General features: G+C 36.2%; 1 protein-coding gene across 1 annotated transcript; it reads left to right on the forward strand.

Moving 5' to 3' along the window:
- The first annotated feature begins 21762 nt into the window (after positions 1 to 21762).
- Positions 21763 to 23214, forward strand: LOC113351605 (uncharacterized mitochondrial protein AtMg00810-like). Its single transcript, XM_026595559.1, has 2 exons — positions 21763 to 21826; positions 21998 to 23214. The coding sequence occupies exons 1-2, from the start codon at positions 21763 to 21765 to the stop codon at positions 23212 to 23214; spliced, it is 1281 nt and encodes a 426-aa protein (XP_026451344.1).
- Positions 23215 to 23602: the final 388 nt, after the last annotated feature.

Below are 23602 nucleotides of genomic sequence, written 5' to 3' on the forward strand. Positions count from 1 at the left end.
ACACTGTTGTGTGAAAAACCAAAACCAGTGTTACCCAAATTTTCTTATGGTAATCTAGAGCTAGGTTAATTTTTTTTCCCTACAACATCATCATCATGACTAACGGAGGCGATCAATCTCACCCTTTGAATGTCATTCCAGAGAAGGATGCTGGTTTATCTCCTACCAGTCCCTATTATGTTCACCCTTCTGATAACCCCACATCAGTCATTTATTCTCCCTTACTCACAAGTGAAAACCACTGCACCTGGGGTCGAGGTATGATGAAGGCACTAAGTGCGAAAGGAAAACTAGGATACATTGATGGAACGGTGAAAAAGACAACTAATCCATCAAATCTCGCTCACTGGACGAGATGTGATGACTTAGTAGGTAGCTGGATCTCTAATTCCATGGATCTAGAAATCCGTTCAAGTACTCAGAACTTTCCCTCAGCATATGAACAATGGTTAGAAATCAAATCTCGTTTTTCTCACCATAATGCATCGAAGTTATATGCTATTAAACAATCTATTGCTTTGTTGAAACAAGAAAATCTGAGTGTTGCTATGAATTATACCCGGCTCAAATCACTCTGGGATCATTTAAATGATTTTCGACCCATTGAACCTTGTATATGCGGAGCAGGTAAGAACTATATGAGTCATCACAGTCAGGATCGCACCATGGAGTTTTTGCAGGGTTTGCATGATAGGTTTTCAGCCCTGCGTAGTCAAATTCTTCTTATGGAACCCATGCCAACACCTGCGAAGATATATAACCATGTCAGGCAGGAAGAAAAGCAAGGACTCAGTTCTTCTTCCATCCCTTATATGAATTCTGCTGCCCTGAATGTCTCTCGCAACTTTGATCCTCGTCAGTCAAGGTCTTTTCAAAATCCTGGTAACAACAAACGACGGCAGCCCTTCTGTGACCACTGTAACAAACACGGTCACACTAAGCAGACCTGTTGGAAGATTAACGGGTACCCAAAAAACTTTCCCAAGCCAATGGATTCATAACCTCGCTGCTATCACCCAAAACCCGGCTGCTTCACCAGCTATAAGCGCTGCCCAGTATGCACGCCTGTTATTACCAAGAAATGAGCCACTGAGAGTCTTTCACCAGAACCAAGGAGGGAATATACTTATTGGCATTAATTCTTTAACCAATCCAAGAGCAGAACTTGTCAAGCAAAGTCTTAAGATTACAAGCATTCTTTTAGTTGGACTTCAGCAAAATGATACTGTCATCAGCAAATAGAGAGTGAGTAACCATAGGAGCTCCTCTAGCAATAATAAACCCAAAATACACTTATCTTCAATGCCAACATTAATAATTAGTTTGGGTCTTTATACAAAGATAAACAAAAAGGGGATAAAGGATCCCCTGTATTAGACTATTACAAGGTCTAAAACTAGAGCTACGAGACCCGTTAATAAGCACTTGAAATGAAACATATATAAGATATGCAATTCATGATCCAACCAATAAAGATATGGTCAAAACCATTGCATATTAAAAATATTTTTGGTAAAATCTCGTCTAATACTATCATAAGCCTTGTCAAATTCCAGTCTTAAGTCTATCCATCCCTTCTCACCTTTCTTAGGTTTGAAAGAATGTATGATCTCACTGCAAATGATGGCAGAATCAAAGAGAGACCTACCGGGAATAAAAGCATGTTGGTTCTGAGCCACAATCTTACCAATCAAAGGTCTGATTCTGTTGGTGATAATATTAGTAATAATCTTCTTAATAAAATTACACAAGCTAATGGGCGTGTATTCCTTTATACAATTAGGATTACTTACCTTAGGTATCAAAGCAATGTAGGTTTTATTGAGTCTAGGAATGTAGACTTTTTATCTGCTTTGTTTAATTTTGAAGTAATGGGTGTTACTACACCAAAACTGATTTCTAGTTCTCTGTTTAGGTCTTGGTTTCAGCAAAGTTTATCAAAATAAAATAAAATAAACGTGCAAGAAAGGGTAATATCTAGACATTCGTTTACACCTTAATTTGTTATAATTTTATGTGAAATATATATGTAATTGTAATTTCATGAGTTATATTTGAATCGATTTTTCTGCCAAAATCGATTTACCAAACGTACATGTTCTTAACCCTGATGTTTGAAATTAGAAGTGTGAAATGTCCTAAACTATGAGTTTATCATTTACCAAAAGCACCACTAAAGTCGCTTAAAATTTTCATAATATTTCTCGATTCTTCTACATCAACTTTCATATATATAAAATTATTATCTCCAAAGTAGATAAGAGTAATTGAAGGGATAAATTTAGTGTTAAACAACTGGTTGCTTTAAATGTTATCCCAAAGGAAGTTTGGAAGTCTCTATGGAAGATGAAACTTCCACACCTTGTGAAATTGTTCAGTTGGAAATGTTTAAAAGGAATTGTACCCACAAGACTTAGATTATGTCCAGCAATGCATTACATTGAAACACGTTGTGAAATATGTAAACAAGAGGAGAAATCTCTATATCATTTGATGATTAGTTGCAACCATTCAAAAGTTGTATGGAGGTCTCTCAATATCAACATTGATGAAGTAATCAATGCCGATGAAGATGAAAGACTGAAATGGAGAGAACTCTTGATGGTGGGATGCTGGATCATATGGAAAGAGCATTGTAATTGTGTTGTCTAGGATAAAACCCAACACCCTCTTAATACTTCCTCCATAATTCAATATCAGTTACTGAGTTTTAATCACACATCGCATGATAGAAATTTTGATACCACTTCTACAATTTCCATGATTTTACATATGAAAAGCATGCATCTAACGATTTGCATCATATTCATTCTGTAGATATGCTTTCCCTGTATAATTTACAAATTAGTCATGCGGCAGATTTTACTGTGTTTAAAATTCATGTAGATGCATCATTTGATATTAATACTAATGAGTGTGGCTCTGGTATGGTTTTATACAATACTGCAGGTGAATGCACATGCTTCAAAGGAACCTATGCAACTGGAATAATCAATGCAGGGACTGGAGAATTCCTGGAAATGCGGGAGGGATTACAATGTGACAAAGCTATGGAATTGGATGGGATTCATATACTTTCTAATGCCGAAGTAGTTGTCAACTCCATCAAGAATAATCTAGCTCTTGTCAGATGGGAGAATAGGAAAATTTTAAGAGACATCAAAGTACTTTTAGAGTCTTTTACTTTTGTGTCCCCAGTTATATTCAGTACGTGATAAACTGGCCTGCACTAAGTCTCAGTGTACTCGTGATGAACTGTTTTTTGAGGTATGGGTTCTGAATGATTATAATACGAAGGAGGAAATTAGATTTATCAGTCCCTTGATAAAAAAATTTACTATACATATTTACAGAAAGAAAGATAATATCAATCACTACCATTACTAAATTCTATAAACAGGGAAAGAAGATTAGTACATGCAACCTAAACATAGAAGGAAGATTAGTACATGCAAGATAATACGTGATTAATGTCATCCAGAGAAGAATATGGACAGAAGATCAATGCATGCAGAAAAGATTATATGTGATTAATGTCATGCAAAGAAGAATATGGAAACAAGATCAATGCATGCAGAGAAGATTATATGTGATTAAGAATATGTTGTAATTATATTTAATTCCTTTGATATATTTATAGTATTAGGATCTTTACTCTTGTTATGAAAAAATAATCTGTATATATACACAATAAAATCATCAACCTTCACACTGTTGTGTGAAAAACCAAAACTTGTGTTACCCAAATTTCCAAAGAGGAGTGTTGAACTCAACTTTATAGATTCGGACCCTTATCATTAGTCTATCCCTTCGGTCCGTTTGCGTTAACAAGGAATGGCGAGTTTGGATTTATGATTACTTCATCTGAGGTTATAAAAGTATACAACTTTACCACGGGTGAAATTGAGGATCCTACTAGCTTCTTGAGCAATACAAAAGCAAAAAGAAAAAACAAGGACATCAAACTTGATGATGGGTTCAAAATTTACTTCTACAAGAAAAGCCTCGTTTCAATCTATTAACGCAAAATTGCTAGCAATACAGCGGAAGAGAACTATTGATTGCTAGCTAGCTAGTTCCCGTGACCATGGAAACACCTCGTTTCAATTAGGATGTAGTGTACATTTTTTTATGTAAGAAGATTTTTTAAAGAGTAACCAGACAATATTATTGTAATTATTATTATTTTTCAAGTTTCAATTAGAATCTTAATAATTGGCTTCTCATTGATCATCTTACTTTTGTTTAATTTATTTAATTACCTGAATGGGTAAAACATTCATGCATTTCTTGGGTCGGGTCCTTCGTCATGAGTAATCATACCAATGTCCTTTTTAACACAGAAAATATGTACACATCCAAACTATTGGCACAACCATAAATAAAAGAAACTAGTTATGATCGTAACATTCGAATACCGAAACTAAATATGTTAAACGGCTTTCTTAACTAGATTTGTTTTTCAATAAGAAAATAAGTTTTATTAGAGAATAAGGAATGTATAAAAGTCTACCAAAGATAGACTAAAACAAACAAACAACTAACGAGAAATTAAGAGAAATTAGTTTCCCAATTTTAAACAACATAAGAAGCATTTAAATGAACTCTGTTTCCACTTGCAGCTGCCAAAGATAAGATTAGAGTCTTCACATCTATTGCCATATCAAAGTCAGTTTTGAAGGTATAATTATCCTCAAAAATCCAACAGTTCCTTTCTCTCCACAAAAACCCATATAAAAGCAGCTAGAATAAGCTTCCTTAACTAGATATGCACACAAAACCTTATACAAAAGCATATCTAGAATATGCTCTATTAACCACGTTCTCAGCTCAGTGTCATACAAAAAATAAAACACCATCCTTTATTAGAAATTATGTAGACAACGTGTAACACAAATCCAGTTCTAAAAACCTTTTTACTAACAACTAATCGTAACGGCATACAGACAAAAACAACGAACAGAAGAATCTAAATATATATTTTTGCTAAAATAGATCACCCAAAACCCCATTGATATACACTGCGAGCATATTCTTTTTCTTTAGGGGTAATTTGGTTTTCAATATTGTTGAATGTTCGATCTATTTCCTCTGGTTCCATATCTTTAATGATGTCCCCCATTTCTTGTGTTGTCAACTCCAGCAAGCTCTGTATGTTAAAAAAGCTCGCATCCACGAGTTATCTCAAGTAATATATCTATACTACAATACATTTACCAAATGGGGATCTGCGTTTACTTCTGCAAGAAACTTCTATATTTGTGTTCTCCTTGAAAGAACCTCTCAGATCTATATTTTGACCCACAAACATTTTCCGAATCCAAGCCTTTTAGATATTTGAAACCATTTCAGTTAAGTTTTTATCATCCTCAGTAAATATTCATGTCGCGTGGTTTATAACAAACATAGCAAGCATAAGGACGAAATGCTTAAAACAGCCAACAAGAAGCAAGATGGAGCGGAAAGCACGACTCCCTTGGATGCCAACATGGTAGAAACAACATCTCTGAAAGACGTAGCAACCAAAGAAGGTGCCTCCATAGTAGCAGAGATCTCTCGTGCAAACGAACAACGAGAAGGGGTAGCAGAGTCGATGACACAACAACCCCTTTATGGGATGCCGCTCACCAATGAGCAGAATAAACCGTTGCTGACCAATCAACCTCTTCTAATAGTGAACCAACCAACACATCAGCCAATAGAGCTTCAAGCCCCGCACATAGATCCACCGGTCCCTTTAATACAGATTGTTGACGAAGGTCACACTGTAGCCGTCGGTGGACAACCACGGGTGGGAACTCCGAACAAAGGATCGAACCAGTCCATTCAAATAATAGTAGAGATTGTAGAGTTGAAAATAATCCAGAAGGTATATGCAGAGGTTGTGTCCCTACTCGCACAAGAAAAGCAGCAGCTCAAAGATAGGATCTCCAAGAGTAACGAAGTAGGGAACTTGCACGACGAAGCTCATTACAAAGCACCGCTGCTTAATCAGGACCGAAGGATGGTAGCGGCTAACGTCGACAATCCCGAACCGTTAAATCGAAGAGCGTCCAAAGGAAAGATATTATCCGATCCATATTATGTTCCCGAGGACTCAGACTATTTCGACAGTGAGAACCGAAGACCAGGACAATCTACGATCAGAGAGGACCATCATCTCTCCATGGAGAACATTCGTGCTGAAATGATAGCTGAAATTCAGCAACTTAAGACGAGGCGGGTAGGAGGAAGGATGGAAGAAGTGATGATAGAAGCCTTATTCCCCAGAAGTGTCCCATCCCACCCTTCGAGTGTTACGGTGGATCTAGTGACCCCGCGGCCCATCTTCGGTACTACAATCGTACTTTAGCCCGATGGGATCAGGATGACGTGGTCCTATGCACACACTTCCCTTCAAGTTTGAAAGGATCGACTCTATCGTGGTTCGAAAACCTACCACCCAATCCCATAGACTCCTACAACCAGCTCACTGAGAAATTCTTAAGGACTTACATGTACAACAAGGCTGTCAACGCAAGAATGGACAAGCTCTTCTCGTTAGAGGTCCCATACAAAGAAACCATCAGTATCGATAAGTATCACAAAAACTGTCAATCGATAGGGAACATGGATCCGGTAGTCAGTATCAATCGCTACAAGTTGGGATTGGATAGGATGAGTCATTTGACTGTCAAGATTCATGGAAGTGTCCATGCGACCGAAGGAGATCTTCGAGTAATCCAGTGGGAAAATCCCAAGGCCAGGATACCCACGGGCCTATGCATAAAATGCATAACATCAACCATTCATACCCACGGTCCGACCTATTTTTCATGGAAAATATATTGATACTTCATGGAAAAAATCAACCATATTCGCCTACAAACAAATTTATTTCATGGGATTTACCCAGGTGTACTTGTATGTACGCACCTACTTATTGTATAAACATAACATGGAAACTCAGATGTATTTGAACCATCAACCTCCGCAAACCTTGTGATAGGCTTGGGCACTCTACCATTTTGAGCTTGTGAGTCCCTAAAATTAGATGCATAAAACCAAGACCAAGTGATATCAAAGGTGCATCTTGGTATAATACAGTTCTATATCATAATAAAAATGTCTACAACGATGTACACATTGACAATCAACAGGTGTACAATTATGTACACAATAAGAATCTGAACAACTATGTAAACTTTTAAAAATTTGGAACTGGGCATTCATTAACTTACATATGAATGCCATTGCCTACATACAAAAACATGACAATTGGCTGATAAATGGATTTTTAAAAACCTCTAAGAACCTAAAGATTGTTTGAAAATTGGTCAAGCTAGTACAAGATAGAATATTAGTCATTAAGAAAGAAATTTTCTCATCATAAGAACGAACAGTTGGAAAACATACTTAGTATCGAACTTTCACTATTTGCAATTGTTAGCAACCTCCTTGGATGATTTCACTATCCTCACATGTAGGTAACTTGAATTAGGTCCAACCTACGTGAACTAATAAAATGTGAGCTGATAAAACCTGATTAGAATACATGAAATTAGAAGAATATTTTACATGAAGCAACAATGATGTAAGTAAACGAAAACTTCCAGTTGGATAACATCCAGATTTGCAGAGGTAAGTTTAGCAGATAACCTGTATCGAGGACAAACCAATGAACATAAGAAATCACATCTTGAAAAGAAAGTGATTATCCTTTAACCACATCCACATAAGAAAACAAAACAAGAAAACTATCAAATTAAAAATTTACTCAGTTTATCGTCAGAGACACAATCCATGTGGGAATTACTACACAAACTTAATATGGCTTCGAAACATCCCATTACAGTGATTCATTGCACTTTACCAAAATCGAGATAACTAACATGCACAACAGATCAATCATACTCACACCCAGACCTACTTTTTCATGAGAAGTGTATTGGTGCATCAATATATTTATCCATGTGAAACATTCCTAAATCCGATCATTCACAGCCACAAACAAACCTACTTTTCATTTAAAATACACCGGTGCACCAATGTGTGCACCCCTGCAAGACATGCATAAAATCGATCATTCATATTCACATTCTGGCACACTTTTTCATGGGAATTACACATGTGCACCAATGTATACACCCCTGCAAAACATGCAAGAAAATAATCATTCATAACCACACACAAACCTACTTTTACATGGGAATTATAGAGGTGCACCAGTACGTACACCGCTTCAAAACATGCATAAAGATAATCATTCCCAACCACACACAAACCTATTTTTTCATGGGAGTTACTTCCCACAGGTGCACCAATAAGTACACCATTGTAAAACAAGGAAATTGTACTTTTTCATAAGATTTACACAGGTGCACCAATATGTACACCCCTGTAAAACATGCACAACACCAATGAAACACATGCACAACATATGTACAATTATGTACACATTAAGAATTATGTGTACCACTGTGTGCACGTTAAAAATTCGAAAACATTCAAAAACATTACAATCAAAATATGTACAACTATATACACATAAAAATCAACAGGTGTACATTGATGTACAAGTTAACAATATCACGTGTACATTTATGTACACGCAAACAATAGCAGCTATACAAAAATGTGCAAATTATCAAAAAAACATGAAATTTCTATAATTAAGAACTTGAACTAGTGGTAGCCTAAGAATATAGGAGTATAATTAACTATAGTGAGGTGGTTACTGCTTTTGTCTAAAAACAAGATTGTCGTCTTCTAAGGTCAAGAGCTTTTCCTCCGTACCAAATTCAAAAGGAAATACACAAAAGATTAACCAATGTGTACACTCCTGTAAAACATGCATAAAATCGATCATTCATATTCACACTCTGGCACACTTTTTCATGGGAATTACACAGGTGCACCAATGTGTACACCCCTGCAAAACATACAGAAAAACGATCATTCATAACCACACACGAACCTACTTTTACATTGGAATTATAGAGGTGCACCAATACGTACACCGCTTCAAAACATGCATAAAGTTAATCATTCACAACCACACACAAACCTATTTTTTCATGGGAGTTACTTCCCACAGGTGCACTAAAATGTACACCATTGTAAAACAAGGGAATTGTACTTTTTCATAAGATTTACACAGGTGCACCAATATGTACACCCCTGTAAACCTAGAAACTAGATGGTATAAAAAAATAAAAATGTCTGGGTCATAGGAAACCAAATTTGGAAGTAATAAAAGAGATTACATGCACCTTACTTAGTTAATCCTTACTTAATCAAGGTGTACAATTATGTATACATCAAGAATCAACAGGTGTACAACTATGCATATATTAACATACAATGAATCTTAAACATTTAATACTCGGTGAAGCATCAATTTCTTATTGGAACATGGATGTCATTTAAATCAGCATCACGTACCAAGGCACCGCATGAGGTTGTGAAATTTAAAAAAGAAAAAAGTTGAAAGAAAGAAAAGGTATCTCCATGATATTAAATGCGTTAATGTGGTGTGAGGTGGTTTCATATGAAGAGGCAAAGCAGTCTCCTAGGCGTGCACGTCAACTACTTCGCACTATAAAGCAATAGAAGTAGCTACTAATATTTGAATAAATATATCATGTTACATTATATCCTAATTTTCTTTTCAAGGTCTTATGATTCATTTTTTATGGTTGGACCATTTTTTCTATTGCTATGATAAATTCTAATTTCTCACCAAATTCCAAAAGGGAGATAATAGTTAAAAGAAAAAAAAAACATTGGAAAGACCAATTAGGACATTCTTGACTAATAAGTAGTCAGTTCCACTTACAAGGACACATATATTTAGAAATCCTATAAGGATCACATTCACCTATCACATAACATAAAACCTAACGTGTTCCTGGCCCTTTCTTATAATTAATGCTAGTCTGGGGTATTGTAGATGCGACATATTCTTTTACTTATGTGAGTTCCTTACAAACTTCAACAACAGGTGGCTAGTATAAGACTATCTGTGGTCTATATATAACTGTTCTGCCGGACACGCCATACGAGGAATACTTATTGTTTTACATTTGCGAGTAAAAATATATTTACACTTATCTGGACATGGTGAGCATCAATGGTGAAAGGCAATAGCGAGCAACAATGGTGTCATAAACAACTTTAGCAAGAATGGGTGATTTTGAGAAAGTCCAATGCGGGCATCACTGCACTAATTGAAACTAGAATTAGCAAATGGATTCAGCCTATGCAACAAATAAACACTTCTAAACCAAGTACACAAAATCAAATGTAATAGACATAGATAAACATCTCTAAAAGAGCTAATAAGTAAAAGGATTAAAATTACCAATTTCATCCTCCCATACACCATAATTTTTTTTGAAAGGTCGAATAGGTCCAATAAGACCAAGTTGTATGCCTAATTTAGATGCTTTTGCAGTCAAGGAAAGACCAACCTGTTGAAATGCACCAGTGGCAGACACGCCACCATATGCAGCAGCAGCAGTCACACTATATGGACTCCATACCGACAAGGGAGGTATGATGGAATAGCTATAGGCTTGTAAGTATGATCTGTTTCATATTATGCAAACATCCTCTGCATGCCTGTTATACGAAAGCGAGAGATTCAATTTCATTTCGAACACCCCAGGTGCTTGTGACCTAATAGAAGGGAAAACTTAACATAAGCGAAAGAGCACAAAAACGTACAAAAACAAGAAGTCTTTTGTGACTAGTGGGAAGTGCAGTAAAATGGACTAAACTTTCAATGCACCACTCATGTATAAATAACTTATTCAACATCTATTAGAGTTACAGTAACAATCTACTTAAATTTAGCTTCTCAAAAATGATAATTCAAAAATGCATTACAAGTTATATATGCAGCCTTGAAACTGTTTATAAATACTAAATTCAAACTTTTATCCTAATATCAAGAAAGCAACGTGACACATTCTCCTAAGCAAATCTAAAATCATGGAGTTTATGTGTTGTGCATGTCCGTGTAGTTAACGTAAAGAGGTTCTAAACGGAAGTATAAGCAAATGATAGTCATTTTGTTTTATAGAAAAAACCCATGTGATGGAGGAATACTACAATTGTCTAGTTTTATCACCCAGTTAAGACAACTGCTACTAAGCTAACATTTTCCCCGATGTTATACTCGAATTCCTGACGCCCTAACTACCATCTATTGAAATGAAATGTATGAAAATAATGAAAATACCCAATGTATGCTCAAAATCCAAACATGGGAAGGGCTTCCTATCAATCGCATGATTCCTCTCTCTACTCCTGAGCTCGTTGTAACTATCTTTACAATTTTCATCTTAGAATTAATAGTGTAATTTGGTATATATCAAACATAACCACATGAAGTAATTAAGAAATTGAGAATGAAACTTATTGTCTATTCATCGGTATCTTCTTAATGGATTTTTGAAGAGACTTAATAATGAGATACAACAGAGAAATAATCTGCTTCTTCATCACTGTACGGATAAAATTCAAACGAAGAGAACTTGTACTCAGATTCAATATCACTTGGACATTATAATAATATCTCGATACTTCTGAGAGTGTTGACGTCTCCGATGATTTGATTTCATCTTATTTTAATCCGACGATTTGAATTTTATTTTCAATTCGTAGGACCATTTAACAAATGAATTTCTGAAACATTATCTCCTAGAATTTGCACCGATATTTATGCTTTCCTATCTGAATCATTACATGAATATTCTTCCGATACGAATTTCTTCCTAGATGTTGAGTATTTACGAAAAAATTTCCGGTCTCTCTCATCAATCTCCCCTAATTCTAAATCTGAGATCTAAAGATAAAAGAAACTCTCTGTAAATCTTAATTTCTCTATAGGGGGGTAATTTTAGTACTGATTTTTTTTGAATCGGTAGGAGTTTGGAACAACTCGTTAAACTTTGGATCAAACTTTCAAGCCGATGCTTTTTTTGGACTAACGAGTACCAGGCCTGAGGAAGCTGGACTAAACAGTTAGAAGCCCAACTAGTTTGGGACTAAACGTTCATTTCTAGATTTCAAATTAATAAAGGACTAATTTGTACCTAGTTAAATGAGTGTGGATTAACTAGTATATTTTCATGGGATTTTGGACTAAACCGTATTTTTTCCGTTATATTCAGTACGTGATAAACTGGCCTGCACCAAGTCTCAGTGTACTCGTGATGGGCTGTTTTTTGAGGTACGGGTTCTGAATGATTATAATACGAAGGAGGAGTGTTGGACTCAACTCTATAGATTCGGACCCTTATCATTAGTCTATCCCTTTGGTCCGTTTGCGTTAACAAGGAATGGCGAGTTTGGATTTATGATTACTTCGTCTGAGGTTATAAAAGTATACAACTTTACCACGGGTGAAATTGAGGATCCTACTAGCTGCCTGATCAATACAAAAGCAAAAAGAAAAAACAAGGACATCAAACTTGATGATGGGTTCAACGTTTACTTCTACAAGGAAATCCTCGTTTCAATCTATTAACGCAAAATGGCTGGCAATGCAGCGGAAGAGAACTATTGATTGCTAGCTAGCTAGTTCCCGTGACCATGGAAACACCTCGTTTCAATCAGGATGTAGTGTACATTTTTTTATGTAAGAAGAGTTTTTAAAGAGTAACCAGGCAATATTATTGTAATTATTATTATTTTTCAAGTTTCATTTAAAATCTTAATAATTGGCTTCTCAATGATCATCTTATTTTTGTTTAATTTATTTAATTACCTGAATGGGTAAAACATTCATGCATTGCTTGGGTCCGGTTCTTCGTCATGAGTAATCATACCAATGTCCTTTTTAACACAGAAAATATGCACACAACCAAACTATTTACACAACCATAAATAAAAGAAACTAGTTATGATCGCAACATTCGAATACCCAAACTAAATATGTTAAACAGCTTTCTTAACTAGATTTTTTTTTAATAAAAAAATAAGTTTTATTAGAGAATGAGGAATGTACAAAAGTCTACCAAAGATAGACTAAAAAAAAACAACTAACGAGAAATTAGTTTCCCAATTTTAAACAACATAAGAAGCCTCCATAGATAGCACCCATCCCTTTATTTTTTTGCACTTCTTAAATACTAGGTTGAACAGACATTTAATTTTCTTTGAGCACGTTGTGTTCTTCCTCGTCGTGTTTCCTTTATACACATTACCTTCCCCTTGTGACTAACATCCAGATCTCCACTTCTCTCAAAAATAATTTCAAAACGAGTTTTGCTTTCTTTTCCATTCTAAACTAATACGCGCATGGCTTTCTTGGCATGTCCTCTAGCCCAATTCTTCGCATCAATAGGTAAGTCAAATACCAACTCATTGACATAGTGATGGGATGTATCTTCGAACAACATAGCAACTGGAGAAGGTTGATCATCCATTGGTATAGGTTAGCGTTCAATCTGCAAGAAATTGAAGAACATCAATTTCAATAAAAAATAAGTTCGGCAACGAAATAATTTTATCGAAAAAATCGAACACAAAGTTCGGTTAAGCAGTTTTGCAAACCAACCGAAGTTAGCAGTTTGCTTAAAAATATTTTGGTACGTGAAGTTCGGCTGGGAACTTGGTTGGGTTAAAGTTTGCGAACCAACCAAACTTCGTACACCTGGTAAAATCTTAATTATACGTAAAGTTCGGTAAGAAATTTTTAGAGGTTATAGTTCGTGAACCAACCGAATTACGTACACTTGGTAAAATCTTAATTGTATGTTGTGCCATCTTCCTCATATTGTTGTTGAGAGCTTTCCATCTGCCGCATAGTCTGTTAGTATGTCCGTCACTTGGTTTCCTTCTCTATGGTTGTGCTGGATAGTGCAATACGAAATGTATACCATGGTTTCCTTATCTATGGTTGGCATTGGCGCATTCTCTGGTTTATTTCAGCAGTCATTCGTGGTATATACCATGGTGTGTTGGTGGAAGAATTTATGAAGCACATGAGATTTTCAGGATCTGTCTCAAATGAATTTTTTATCATTGTCTTTCTATCGTGGATCTAGATGTCAATAATGTAGCCTAAGTCTCAGTCATTAAAGCATTGGTTATTCCTAATAGCTGCGCAAGAGCCGTTACGGTTCCCGCCTTCGAATCCCTGCAGATGGAACCCGTACCTAAAACTCCAGGGTGTTCCCATGACAATTCCATTTGTTGATATTGATCCAATCCCTATCCGAACAGCTTACTGAGATAGTTGTTATTTAGATGTTACTTTCTAAGGTACTGGTTGGTGGTTCTCCAAGAATAACCAGAGGTGTGAGATCTTCTTTTCCATTCGGATTCCTGTTGTTGCTTTGAGAACCGCTGCATACCTTTGTTGGAATATGAGTTCATTTTTAGATGTCCATAGAGACCAATAGAAGAAAATAATATGTCGTAATAGAAGTCTTGGGCAGTTCCTTGCAGAAGTTGAGGAATTTAAAGAAATTTGGAAAATATGGTTGTTGTTTGGGTTAATTGAAAGGCGAGTAAGAAACGTGTTTTAGACGTTAACTAAAGTCGCTTAAAATTTTCATAATATTTCTCGATTCTTTTACATCAACTTTCATATATATATAAAATTATTATCTCCAAAGAAGATAAGAGTAATTGAAGGGATAAATTTAGTTACCGAGATATGGATTTATTTAGGCGGTGAAAGATCTTTAATATCCATATAAATTGAAAGAGGTAAAAAAATAGGGGATCCTTTTATCTAATCCATTTTGTAAGAACAAATACATTACACATAAAGACATTGAGCCAAATGAAAGTTTCACCGACACACCGGTGAATAAGAACACTGAGCAATTAGAAACCCATTATTTTCTCCTTTTTATGGAATGGGTAATTTCATGAACTAGCCCACTGTTTTTTGCTATTTGCTTTAGGCCACCTGATATAGATGTGTAAACCATTAAGCAATGGTTTAAGATGATTAGCAAAGATTTTTAAGCTATAAATTGTTTGACTAGATGGTCTTTTCCAAGGATCAGTGGTACCAAAGTTTACTTTAACTTTTCACAAAAATTAAACCATAGTTTTAGCGTGTTAACTTCGATTGTGCACATGAGATTTTCAGGATCTGTCTCAAATGAATTTTTTATCATTGTCTTTCTGTCGTGGATCTAGATGTCATTAATGTGGCCTAAGTCTCAGTCATTAAAGCATTGGTTATTCCTAATAGCTGCGCAAGAGCCGTTACGGTTCCCGCCTTCGAATCCCTGCAAATGGAACCCGTACCTACAACTCCAGGGTGTTCCCATGACAATTCCATTTTTTGATATTGATCCAATCCCTATCCGAACAGCTTACTGAGATAGTTGTTATTTAGATGTTACTTTCTAAGGTACTGGTTGGTGGTTCTCCAAGAATAACCAGAGGTGTGAGATCTTCTTTTCCATTCGGATTCCTGTTGTTGCTTTGAGAACCGCTGCATACCTTTGTTGGAATATGAGTTCATTTTTAGATGTCCATAGAGACCAATAGAAGAAAATAATATGTCGTAATAGAAGTCTTGGGAAGTTCCTTGCAGAAGTTGAGGAATTTAAAGGATTTTGGAAAATGTGGTTGCTGTTTGGGTTAATTGAAAGGCGAGTAAGAAACGTGTTTTAGACGTTAACTAAAATCGGGAAATGAAGGAGCATGTGTTCAGCTGATTCCGGATCATCATTGTATCGGGGGAAGGTTTAAGTTGGTGAAATAGAAACAGTTTATGATAAATAAGGTCAGAGGATCTTCGTTGATTAGTTTCCACAAGAAAGCCTGGATTTTGGCGGAATGGTAAGGTCAGTAGGAACTTGGTGACTGATAAGGGGTTTAAATTAGATTAGTTAACCTCTTGGGTTAAACATTTATAACCGGATGCGGTGCTATATTCACCACATTTTGAAGTGCAACTAAATGATCTTATCTGGGGTGGCTGTCCCGGGAGATGTTGATATTTATAATTTGTTGGGCTGCAAGGAATATTATTTTGCTTATCATACCTCCGGTAATGAGAAAAAAGAATGATACCATCTTCTGTCTAGATAGGGTGACATCGAGTAGGATCAAGATTTTCAAATTGTGGTATTACGGGTTGCCAAACCATTACCGATGTATAAGATATGGAAAGAAGGTATGAAGGAATCCATTTGCTTCCGCTATGGGATGAAGGAGGAAGAAATGAGTGTGATTCTTTGGAAAATATGTTAATGCTCAAAGTATTTCTCTTTGCAGAGGCTGGTCCAGATGGAGTCTGACTGATCATTCAGATTCCGTATTCTTTTCATGAGCAAGGTTTTTTTGTGATTGTTGTTTTTGCCCCCTGCATATTTTGGTTTTTTTGATTTGTCCCAACCTAAAGGATGTAGATTTTTAACGGAGGAATCATGTCCCAAAAAAAAGTTCCCGGTGATACAATTTATGTGTTTGTGCATATGGGTGGGGAAAAGCTGTGTTTGTATAAGGTAATTGGAGAGTAGAAGAGCACTAACCTCCCCGCGGTCTAAGGAAGTTTGTCGTCCACCCCTTTGTCGTTCGTGTTGGACGTTGAAGTGCGACGATGTGATAAGAGGTTCTCCCTTGATAGAGGTCACCCTCGGATATATAGGCGGGATCGAAGCGGTTGGCATGGTAAAGAATTGATGTAAATTGTCCACCTCAGTTGTTCCAGTTTTTGATGGTGCATAATTGTCGATTTTGATGTGTTGATTACCTGTACCGACGATGAGAAATATGACTGGAGTAAGATAAAAAATATTTAGGAACTTATCTCCAATAGTTTGGTGGTTGACAAGCTTCCTCTCATAGAGGCGGTTGGGGATCGATTAGGGGTCAAATCCTGTGATAAGAATAAAATCCTACTTGTATGGATTTAGGAGCAGTAAAACGAACCACCATTTTATAACCGTAATTAAAAAAAAAAAGTAAAAAAATACTTAGCACCAATTGGAAAATATCACTCGATATATTAAAATAATATCAAAAGTAAAGGCGACAAGGATTAATTTAATAAATCAACAAGAAATGAGCCACTGAGAGTCTTTGACCAGAACCAAAGAGGGAATATACTTATTGGCATTAATTATTTAACCAATCCAAGAGTAGAACTTGTCAAGCAAAGTCTTAAGATTACAAGCATTCTTTTAGTTGGCCTTCAGCAAAATGATACCGTCATCAGCAAATAGAGAGTGAGTAACCATAGGAGCTCCTCTAGCAATAGTAAACCCAAAATACACTTATCTTCAATGCCAACATTAATGAGTTTAGTTATGGTCTTTAAACAAAGATAAACAAAAAGGGGATAAAGGATCCCCAGTCTTAGACTATTACAAGGTCTAAAACTAGAGCTAGGAGACCCGTTAATAAGTACTTGAAATGAAACATATATAAGATATGCACTTCATGATCCAGCCAATAAAGATATGGTCAAAACCATTGCATATTAAAAATATTTTTGGTAAAATCTCGTCTAATACTATCATAAGCCTTGTCGAATTCCAGTCTTAAGTCTATCCATCCCTTCTCACGTTTCTTAGGTTTGAAAGAATGTATGATCTCACTGCAAATGATGGCAGAATCAAAGAGAGACCTACCGTGAATAAAAGCATGTTGGTTCTGAGCCACAATCTTACCAATCAAAGGTCTGATTCTGTTGGTGATAATATTAGTAGTAATCTTCGTAATAAAATTACACAAGCTAATGGGCGTGTATTCCTTTATACAATTAGTATTACTTACCTTAGGTATCAAAGCAATGTAGGTTTTATTGATTCTAGGAATTTAGACTTTTTATCTACTTTGTTTAATTTTCAAGTAATGGGTGTTACTACACCAAAACTGATTTCTAGTTCTCTGTTTAGGTCTTGGTTTCAGCAAAGTTTATCAAAATAAAATAAAATAAACGTGCAAGAAAGGGTAAGATCTAGACATTCGTTTACACCTTAACTTTTTATAATTTTATGTGAAATATATATGTAATTGTAATTTCATGAGTTATATTTGAATCGAATTTTCTGCCAAAATTCACTAATTTTCTACGATGTTGTGTGTCACCCTTATTTATAGATCATATAAACGTACATGTTCTGAACCCTGATGTTTGAAATTAGAAGTGTGAAATGTCCTAAACTACGAGTTTATCATTTACCAAAAGCACCACTAAAGTCGCTTAAAATTTTCATAATATTTCTCGATTATTTTACATCAACCTTCATATATATAAAATTATTATCTCCAAAGTAGATAAGAGTAATTGAAGGGATAAATTTAGTGTTCAACAACATGCTGCTTTAAATGTTGTTCCAAAGGAAGTTTGGAAGTCTCTATGGAAGATGAAACTGCCACACCTTGTGAAATTGTTCAGTTGGAAATGTTTAAAAGGAATTGTACCCACAAGACTTAGATTATGTCAAGCAATACAGTACATTGAAACACGTTATGAAATCTGTAAACAAGAGGAGGAATATCTATATCATTTGCTGATTAGTTGCAACCATGCAAAAGTTGTATGGAGGTCTCTCAATATCAATATTGATGAAGTAATCAATAACTGCTATTCCGTCAGAGACTGGATAATTTCTTGGTTTCAAGGAGTGCAAAATGCGGATGAAGATGAAAGACTTATATGGAGAGAACTCTTGATGGTGGGATGCTGGATCATCTGGAAAGAGCGTTGTAATTGTGTTTTCCAGGATAAAACCCAACACCCTCTAAATACTTCCTCCATAATTCATTATCAGTTACTGAGTTTTAATCACACATCGCATGATAGAAATTTTGATACCACTTCTACAATTTCCATGATTTTACATATGAAAAGCATGCATCTAACAATTTGCATCATATTCATTCTGTAGATATGCTTACCCTGCATAATTTACAAATTAGTCATGCGGCAGATTTTACTGTGTTTAAAATTCATGTAGATGCATAATTTGATATTAATACTAATGAGTGTGGATCTGGTATGGTTTTATACAATACTGCAGGTGAATGCACATGCTTCAAAGGAACCTATGCAACTGGAATAATCAATGCAGGTACTGGAGGTATGATGAAGGCACTAAGTGCGAAAGGAAAACTAGGATACATTGATGGAACGGTAAAAAATCCAACTAATCCATCAGATCTCGCTCACTGGACGAGATGTGATGACTTAGTAGGTAGCTGGATCTCTAATTCCATGGATCCAGAAATTCGTTCAAGTACTCAGAACTTTCCCTCAGCATATGAACAATGGTTAGAAATCAAATCTCGTTTTTCTCACCATAATGCATCGAAGTTATATGCTATTAAACAATCTATTGCTTTGTTGAAACAAGAAAATTTGAGTGTTGCTATGTATTATACCCGGCCAAAATCACTCTGGTATCAATTAGATGCTTTTTGACCCATTGACCCTTGTATATGCGGAGCAGGTAAGAACTATATGAGTCATCACAGTCAGGATCGCTCCATGGAGTTTTGCAGGGTTTGCATGATAGGTTTTCAGCCCTGCGTAGTCAAATTATTCTTCTGGAACCCATGCCAACACCTGCGAAGATATATAACCATGTCAGGTAGGAAGAAGAACAGCAAGGACTCAATTCTTCTTCCATCCCTTCTATGGATTCTGCTGCCCTGAATGTCTCTCGCAACTTCGATCCTCGTCAGTCAAGGTCTTTTCAAAATCCTGATAACAACAAACGACAGCGGCCCTTCTGTGACCACTGTAACAAATACGGTCACAGTAAGCAGACCTGTTGGAAGCTTAACAGGTACTCAAAAGAATTTCCAAAGCCAAGGGATTCAGAACCTCCTGTGGTCGCTGCTATCACTCAAAACCCGGCTGCTGCACCATCTATAAGCGCTGCCCAGTATGCACGCCTGTTATCTCTACTTGAAGCTGACAATGAACACACTGATGTAGCACCATATGCTAATTTTGATGGTATGTCCCTTTCCTGTTTAAATGATATTTGGATTATTGAAAGTGGGGAAACCCATCATATTTGTTCTTCATTATCTCTTTTTTCTTCTCATCTCGTGGTTAATAAACCACTCACTGTTCAGCTACCAGATGGTACACATACATCTGTGACACACATTGGAACTGTGAATTTATATCCCCATGTTCAATTGTTAAATGTATTTCATATTCCGAGTTTTAAATTCAACTTAATCTTGGTTAGGAAACTAACCAACACATCTAATTGCTGTTTTCAGTTCTCACACGAATCTTGTGTGTTTCAGGATCGTCAAACCAACAAAGTGATTGGATGGAGTAAGCACGTGGTAGGACTATATCACTTTTGTTTTCAACCATTTGCGTTATCATTAGCTGCAAATAAGCCTGTTGATACATGGCATTGTCGTCTAGGGCATCCGAGTATGGATTGCTTTAAGTTTTTATTTCGTAATTTCCCTTTCATTAGTTCTTCATGTAGTCATGGTTGCGATGTATGCCCTGGCACTAAACAGACTCGTCTCAAGTTTAATAAAAGTATTTCTTTATCTAAATATCCATTCCAATTGATTCATGCTGACATATGGGGACCTTTCTCAACTCCCTCTCTGACTGGTGCTAAGTATTTTTTGACAATTGTGGATGATTATTCGCGCTGCACTTGGGTATTTTTGATGAAATCCAAATCAGAAACTTTAAAATATCTTCATTATTTTTTAAACTTTGTTGTCAAACAGTTTGGTCGAAAGATCTCTACCATTTCATCTAGCATCAATTCGTTGATTATCCCTCAACTCCAGACTTTCCGGTCTGATAATGGATCCGAGTTCAAATCCAATGAACTACAATCATGGTTTCACCAACAAGGAATCTTACATCAAACTAGTTGCGTGTACATTCCGCAACAAAATGGCATTGTTGAAAGGAAACACCGTCATTTGCTCAATGTAGCTAGAGCATTGCGTTTTCAGGCTAATCTTCCACTTCGTTTTTGGGGTGAATGTGTACTTGATGCTACTTATATTATCAACAAGTTACCGACTCCTATGTTGTCTCATAAGACTCCACATGAAATGCTCCTGCATAAACATCCAGATTATTCATCCTTGCGTGTAATTGGATGTCTTTGTTTTGCAAGAAACACTCGAATTTCTCACAAATTCGATCAACGTTCCAAGCCTGGCATCTTCATTGGTTATCCTTATGGTCAAAAGGAATACTCTATTTATGATCTGGAATCAAAATCCATCTACACGTCCAGAGACGTTGTATTTCATGAGAATACTTTTTCTTTTCATGATGTTGTGAACAAACTCAATCCCACTTTTTCTGTACGTGTTCAACAATCTGAGTACATTGATTTCGATCCAATTTTTTCACCTCCATCTTCTTCCACTATGGACCCCTGCACTACATCATCGGCTCCACGTGTTTTTCCAAAACCTGACGAGTTTTCTGAACAAAGTTCAACAGACACTACGACCACACCAGTTGTGGTATCTCATGCACCGTCATCATTACGTATTAATTCTTCACGTCCTGTAATATCGTCTAATTCTTCTGAGACTTCAAATCCTTCTGTTGGGCCAACACCAGTTGTGAATCCTAGGCCAATTCGTTCCAGGAATCCTCCTGGATACTTGAAGGACTATCATTGTGCTGCAACAAGATGTCCCTCTACATCATTCCATCCTATGACTGATTATATATCGTTAGATACTTTCAATCCAACTCATAAAGCCTTTTTGGCTGTTGTTGTCCTCACAGCTGAACCAAAATCCTTTTCTCAGGCCATTCAATGTCTTAAATAGCGCGTAGCTATGGCCAAAGAAATCCTTGCTTTACAAGCAAATAATACTTGGGTTGAGGTTGATTTACCACCTGGTAAGACGGCACAAGTGGATCTTCAAAATCAAGTTTAATTCTGATGGCACCATTGAACGTTACAAGGCTCGACTTGTTGCAAAGGGTTACACTCAACAAGAAGGTATTGATTATTATGATACTTTTGCACCTGTCGCTAAGCTTGTCGCTGTTCGTGTTTGTCGATTGCAGCAATCAAAGGTTGGTCCCTCCATCAGTTGGATGTCAACAATGCATTTCTTCAAGGCGATTTGGATGAAGAAATTTACATGAAAATACCTCCTGGTTTAGCTCGCAAAGGTGAGTCTAAAGTTTTTCTCCTTAACAAATCTATTTATGGCCTTAAACAAGCCTCTAGGCAATGGTTTGCCAAACTTTCTTCATTTTTGTTAGCTGAAGGATTTACAAAATGTCTATGTGATCATTCTCTCTTCACATATCATCGGGGTTCTACCTCTATTTTCGTTCTTGTCTATGTTGACGATATCATCATCTCTGGCACAGATGATAACTTTATTTGTTCTCTTAAATCACGTCTTGCCTCTCATTTTTCCATTAAGGATCTAGGTCGCTTACAATATTTATTAGGAATTGAAGTCTCTCGATCTCCTAAAGGTATTTTTATCTGTCAAAGAAAATATGTCCTAGATATTCTAAAGGACTCAGGGCTCACTAGAGCTCATGTTTCATCTTTTCCCATGGACGCGCATATTAAATTGCTCCCTACATATGCAAAAGATTTAACTGATCCGAGCTCTTTTCATCGTCTAATTGGTCGCCTTTTATATCTCACTGTCACTCGTCCTGATATTACATACGCGATCAATTACTTAAGTCAATTTATGAAGCATCCACGTACAACTCATCTTGATGCTGCTCACCATGTCCTTCGTTATCTCAAAGGTACAATTGGACATGGTATTTTTCTGTCTTCTTCCAGTGTACTCTCATTACATGGATACACTGATTCGGATTGGGCAGGATGTCCACTTACTAGACGATCTACTACATGCTATTTTGTTTCCATAGGTTCTAGTCCTATTTCATGGAAATCAAAGAAACAACCCACTGTTGCTCGCTCTTCCGCTGAAGCTGAATATCGTGTCATGGCTAATCTTACGACTGAACTTCAATGGTTACGTTATCTTTTCAAGGACTTGCATATTCCTTGTCCTTTACCTATCACCATCTCCTGTGATAATCAAGCTGCAATTCACATTGCTCAAAATCCTGTTTTCCATGAACGTACGAAACACAAAGAAATTGATTGTTACTTTGTTCATGGGAAGTTAATGAACGGGTTGATTTTGCCAAAGTATCTCCCATCTGCTGATCAACTCGCTGACGTTTTCACCAAGCCATTAGGAGCACAACAATTCGTCCGTTCAGGCTCTCCCGCTCCAACTTGAGGGGGGTATTAGATTTATCAGTCCCTTGATAAATTTGTTTACTATACATATTTACAGAAAGAAAGATAATATCAATCACTACCATTACTCAATGCTCTAAACAGGGAAAGAAGATGAGTACATGCAACCCAAAAAACATAGAAGGAAGATTAGTACATGCAAGATAATACGTGATTAATGTCATGCAAAGAAGAATATGGAAAGAAGATAAATGCATGCAGAGAAGATTATATGTGATTAATGTCATGCAAAGAAGAATATGGAAAGAAGATCAATGCATGCATAGAAGATTATATATGATTAAGAATATCTTGTAATTATATTTAATTCCTTTGATATATTTATAGTATTAGGATCTTTAATCTTGTTATGAAACAATAATCTGTAT

The sequence above is a fragment of the Papaver somniferum genome, chromosome 2 (assembly GCF_003573695.1).
Source record: "Papaver somniferum cultivar HN1 chromosome 2, ASM357369v1, whole genome shotgun sequence".
In the NCBI taxonomy this organism is placed as follows: Eukaryota; Viridiplantae; Streptophyta; class Magnoliopsida; order Ranunculales; family Papaveraceae; genus Papaver; species Papaver somniferum.

Excerpts from the sequence above, each read along its gene's own strand:
- LOC113351605 (XM_026595559.1), top strand. The coding sequence starts at position 21,763 with ATGGCCAAAGAAATCCTTGCTTTACAAGCAAATAATACTTGGGTTGAG. Across the intron at positions 21,827-21,997 it reads TGAGGTTGATTTACCACCTG|CAATCAAAGGTTGGTCCCTC; the intron begins GTAAGACGGCAC and ends TGTCGATTGCAG.